At 36.5% G+C, this 6,000-nt stretch overlaps 1 protein-coding gene across 37 annotated transcripts in view; it reads right to left on the bottom strand.

Moving 5' to 3' along the window:
* Positions 1–6,000, bottom strand: part of LOC114486617 (uncharacterized) — a 323,771-nt gene that overhangs the window by 225,540 nt on the left and 92,231 nt on the right. For 33 of the 37 annotated variants that reach the window (XR_008617884.1, XR_008617910.1, XR_008617908.1 and 30 more), the window contains one exon: positions 3,747–3,823. The exons of 2 other annotated variants lie outside the window; for them this stretch is intronic. Coding sequence is in view for 7 of the 35 variants with exons in the window: in XM_055086212.1 (XP_054942187.1) it covers positions 3,747–3,823 (77 nt within the window). In the remaining 28 variants the exon portion in view is untranslated. Of the gene's footprint in view, positions 1–1,228; positions 1,288–3,746; positions 3,824–5,190; positions 5,283–6,000 lie in introns of those variants that run through there. 2 more of the 37 variants (XR_008617901.1, XR_008617903.1) reach the window with 2 other exon arrangements.

The raw sequence follows: 6,000 nt of genomic DNA, 5'->3' as shown, positions 1-6,000 counted from the left end.
CGTTGCGGTGCATGGGCTTCTCATTGCAATGGCTTCTCTTGTTGTGGAGCAGGGGCTCTAGGCGTGCGGGCTTCAGTAGTTGTGGCACACCAGCTCAGTAGTTGTGGCTCGTGGGCCCTAGAGCGCAGGCTCAGTAGTTGTGGCACAAGGGCTTAGTTGCTCCGCGGCATGTGGGATCTTCCCAGACCAGGGATCGAACCCGTGTCCCCTGCATTGGCAGGTGGATTCTTAACCACTGCTCCACCAGGAAAGTCCCTCAAGTATATCCTAAGTTGAATTTCTGGCCTTTCTTAAAAGGCAAGCCCTTCCTTGACTCCTTAGAAATGCCTGATTTCCCTGGTTTTGCTTCTGTCCAGAGCTAGCTTTCCCACCCTGCATAGGCCTGTCTCACAGGCCATACCTGTGAAACTGGTCCACTCAGAAGTCAGTAAAGCATGAACTCTAAGGCCTAACTTAACGGAGGTGTCTTGCTCACACTGGAGTGATGGGGAAGCATGGGGTTTGTGAGATGTGAGACGTAGAGCTCTTGAGAACACTGTGTATTTCCCCTTATATTGATACATGCAAGGCCCCAACTGGTATTTCCCTCTTTTAAGTCATCTACCATAGGTATAACTCCCCTGATGTACAGTTCAAGGTTAAAGAGAGTAGCTTGAATTAGTATTTACTTACTGCATAAACAAAATCAACTCCTGTTGGAATTATAAGCAGTAGAGCATTACCATCAAAATTACAACAGCTTCTAGTGAACAAACAAACATGTGTGAGAACTTACAGAAACCCTCATCTCTAAACAGAGTTGAGGGAGAATTAAGGGGAACAGTGTCAGAGCAGATCAGATTGAAACCCCACATCTTGTCACAGCAAGAGAGAAAATGTGAACATGTCCTAAAAAAAACAGTGTATCTCTTTATTTATTGATTTATTGATGCTTCTTCAGTTGTCATTTGCTTTTTACCTTCTTAATATCTGAAAAGTAGCTGATGAAAGAGGTAGAGTGAATAAAGAAGTGGCTGGAGTATATCTAATTATTGCCAATAGCTATCTTCCAACCTCTTGTTCAACCACAAGTCCAAATATTGGAACAATAATTATCTAGTATTTCATTAGTATACTCTAACACAAATCCCCTGCAAAACTTACAGGCAAAGAGTGGAAGGTAAAATAAAATTTTCTTCAAAAACAATTACCATTTCACCTCCTAAAAGATGATTCTTCTATCATGTACAGCTCTCAAGTTCAATCATTCTTACTTTTCCAACCTTACTAAGGTTTATCCTAAGAAATCTGAAGATCAGAAAAATAGTAATCAGTCCCCTAGAGAGATAATTAATGAAAACTAAAATATTTTATTTGAGGATACACAGACCTATAACTTTCTGTAAATTTACCTTAATTTCACCTCAATATTTGTCTTAGATATTAATATAATTTCATGCTTTTTATCTTTATGAATATCTATATGAACCTAGTGAAAAATGAAAAATTATGGGAAAGGTAATGCATTTGTTTATGCTCCTGCTGTATTTATTTTAAATGTCCTTAAAAAGCTTTCCACAACCTAAATGTCCATCAATAGAGGACTTATTGAATAACTATGGAACATCTATTCCATGGAATACTATGCAGCTACGAACAGGAATGAGGTTGATCTCTGCATATTATTAGTCAGTGATTTCCAGAATACATTATTAAGTAAGACCATAAAAGGAGGAAAGTGTGTAGAGTGTATTACTGCTCATCTAAGAAAGGGTAGATATAAATATATTCACATTCCTGAAATAAAAAATGAAGGCTTAAATTATAATTTTTTTAATAAAAACTGACAAGGGAATAGAGTTAAGGAGATAGGGTAAGAAGCTAGATTTTTAAAAATGTACTGTGTTTTGTGGCTATGACTCTGGGGCCACATAAATACTTTGCCTAATTACAAAATGAAACTACAGTTTTTTAAAAAATTGCTAAAAATAAAAGGAAACAAACAAATAGAAATTTGCATCCTTTTTTTGGCAAAACTACACAGAGAAACTATTTCAAATAACGCTGAAACACAATAATATACCATCAGTGAGGGAGACTCTAGGAATAAATATATAAACATGAAAAAATGAAACCAAAGGTGAGTGCACCTTTTCAATAATAATTTCATTGCTGGTAGGCTGCTATTGTTATCCTGAAATTATTATGTGTGTATTGTGGAATAAAAGAAACCAGTAGTTATACTGGTGTCATTGAGAAGAAACTAGATTTTCAATGTTAAAAAAAAAAAAAAAAAAAAAGCCCAGAGGCAACCCTGTAGCACTGATTTTAAATTGCATGTATCAGGATGAACTCACAATGCAGGTTTTTTTTTTTTTAATCTAGATTTCTAACTCTGTTTTTGTAAAGGCTAGAAACAATGACCAACCAAATAGCAATGATCACCATAGTACCCAGATTATATGTCCTTGAAATACCATTGACCACTAAATGGAACCAGAGCATCTTAGAAAATGGCTAATTTCAGATATGAGGCATAACATGTCCAAGATGATCCTGGAATACCTGATCGCACACCAGAAAGCCATAACACTATCAGAGACTCGTAGGATCGTAGCAAGAGGTCTCAGGAGATAGTTTGAATAAACCCCCTCTGGCCAAGGATGAACCAATTTGAGCATAAACAACTACAATAAATTAAAATGCAAATTATGACTACATAACAACAACAAAAAACACATGAGGATGAGGATGCATCACTTTTGGAGAATGCTAAGGAAACAATTTATTATTTTGACAGCTGATAATAGAGAGTAAGAATTAAGGAATTTTTCTGTCTTTTCTGTATAAACTGAACCTCATAGTAGCAACATAGTTGTTAAGAGGAAGTATCTCTTTACAAAAATATTCCAACTAATAAGTAAAGAAAAAGATAATAGAATAATAGCATTATCATTTTGCAGCCTTTAATGCATTAATGTATCTGCAGCTATACTATCCAATATGGTAGCTACTAGACACATGTGGCTATTTACATTTCAATTTACAGTAATTAAAATTTTTAAAATTAAAGAGTCAGTTTCTCAATCACACTGCCCACATTTAAGAGCTACATGTGGCTAGTGACTACTGTATTAAGATATAGAACAGATATGGATCATTTAGTACAGATATAGAACATATATGTACTGATATGGAACACTTCCACCACCACAGAAATTTCTGTTGGAAAGTCTACTCTACCCCTCTAGACAATGAATTTCAATTGCTACCAGACATTGAGTGACAGAAGTACACAATAGCACCTTGCAAAAAAACAAAAGAACAAAAACAGAACAACAACAGCAAATAAAACCTGAATAAAATGAAGCCTCTGGATCTAACTACCAATTTCCTGTATTTACAGGAAATACAGGGGACAGAGGTATGTGTTACACAGCACTATGGGAATCCAGTCGGCAAATTCCAGACCGTGGAACTCTGCTCAGAACAAATGATGCACTTTTCTTAACAAAAATAATACCCAAAAAAATTGATGGAGGAGGAAACAAACCTCATAAGTTCCATGAAATATAAGAAACATATCAAACAAAATTACAATCCATAGCCCTTATTAAAAGCCTGTTTCAAACAGACTGTAAAATAAATAATTACAAATTTTAACACAAGCGTGGAAATTTGAACACTGACTGGATATTTGCTGATATTAAGGAACTATTGCTAACTTTGGGCATGCTTAAAAATAGGGATATTTGAAGCATCCTTACCTTTTAGGTACATACTGAAACACAGATGAAGTGATACAACGCTTGGACTTTGCTTCAAAGTGATCTGCATGTGGGACCTTGGGGAAGTAATAAATAAAACAAGATTAGCTATGACTTGTTTGTTGGAGCTGGATGATGGGTACATGGAAGGTCATTATATTTTTCTCTCTACTTTTGTGTACGTTTGAAATTTTCTATAAACAAACTTAAAATTTTTCATTGTGCCCGCCACTTATAATCCACTGTCATATAAAATCTGCTAATCACAGATGAACTAGCAGAAATATTTAACCATTCCTCATCTGTGATGAAACAATTTATACTCCAATTTACATTCCAAATCTTGGTAAAGCTCATCGCAACACAAACCTCCAATATAGGATGCTTAAACTTTATATTAAGTATAAGATTTTTTTTTGCAAACAACAAATGAAAATATTTGTCTTAATTAAAACGTTTCTCAGTTAAAAGAAAAGAAAAGTTAGACATCCCTCAATATGACACCAGTAGGGGGAGATAGATGCTGGATTTCCTCTGAAATTTTTTTTCAAAAAATAACCTAAATTTAATCTGATAGGCTGGATTATTTGGGGGTTGAGGGGGTGAGGAGAGAACATTCTCCTGGGTTTTCGGTAAAAAGCATGTCTCCACCCTCAATTCTTTTTCCCTTCATTTCCAAGAAAGGAATTGCTGTTCGCTCTGCATCATTACAATCCATTTGCTAGCCTAACTACATGTTCAAATTACGGTAATAACACTGTCCAAACTGTCCTTCTGCCACTTTTATCTCTTTAATGGACTTCCTAGGTGTTATTTAAGTGTTCTTTGTTTGTTTGTTTTTGTTTTTTTGCGGTATGCGGGCCTCTCACTGCTGTGGCCTCTCCCGTTGCGGAGCACAGGCTCCGGAGGCGCAGGCCCAGCGGCCATGGCTCACGGGCCCAGCCGCTCCGCGGCACGTGGGATCTTCCCGGACCGGGGCACGAACCCATGTCCCCTGCATCGGCAGGCGGACTCTCAACCACTGCGCCACCAGGGAAGCCCTATTTAAGTGTTTTATAAGTACCCCTTTTACTCTGCCATGTGTAATGCTAACGTTACATTTGGCTTAAACTAGTACTCTAGTAAATAATGTCATTCATCTACACAATTATTTCTTGAATGTCTACTATGTGCAGGGTACTGTGGTCAGAGCTGGAATTATCATGAAGAACAAGAATTAATTTCTACCCTCAAGTAGTTTACAGTTTAGTAGGAGAGCACAGTACACAGTAGGATAAAATAGGGGATTACAGGATTGTATGGGAGCCCATGGAAGGGCAGTTAACCCATTTGGAGAAAGACTTCCCAAATGGAACATACACCTACATCTTTCATTTATTCATCAATTTGTTTAATTACTCAACATATACTGATTTTATCCACCCAGTAAATGCATATCAAGCACCTTTTATGAACAAGATAGAGTGTCCTCTTGATTCAGACCCTCCATAAACTCTTCTTGGTCAGGATACACCATTTTTGACGGAGTGTACCTGCCTGTAACAATATTTTCAATATAAATTCTTCCTTCTACTAGAAAACCCCAGTGGTATTCATATATTACTTCTGGGAATTTTGACCTAATTTTTAAAAAATTTTTGTGTTATACCCTTATATAAAACTAACCAGATACACACATTCTCTTTCTTTACTGATTACACAATTTCTTATTCTCTTTAACCAATTCATTTAAACTATTCTTGTTACAGTATGGTACTGGCACAAAAACAGAAATATAGATCAATGGAACAGGATAGAAAGTCCAGAGATAAGCCCATGCACATATGGTCACCTTATCTGTGAAAAAGGAGGCAAGAATATACAATGGAGAAAAGACAGCCTCTTCAATAAGTGGTGCTGGGAAAACTGGACAGCTACATGTAAAAGAATGAAATTAGAACACTCCCTAACACCATACACAAAAATAAACTCAAAATGGATTAAAGACCTAAATGTAAGGCCACACACTATCAAACTCTTAGAGGAAAACATAGGCAGAACACACTATGACATAAAATTGATACAGCCACTATGGAGAACAGTATGGAGGTTTCTTAAAAAACTACAAATAGAACTACCATACGACCCAGCAATCCCACTACTGGGCATATACCCTGAGAAAACCATAATTCAAAAAGAGTCATGTACCAAAATGTTCATTGCAGCTCTATTTACAATAGCCAGGACATGGAAGCAACCTAAGTGTCCATTGACA

Source organism: Physeter macrocephalus, chromosome 7 (assembly GCF_002837175.3).
Source record: "Physeter macrocephalus isolate SW-GA chromosome 7, ASM283717v5, whole genome shotgun sequence".
NCBI lineage: Eukaryota > Metazoa > Chordata > Mammalia > Artiodactyla > Physeteridae > Physeter > Physeter macrocephalus.
This window is presented reverse-complemented; position numbering and strand designations above follow the sequence as displayed.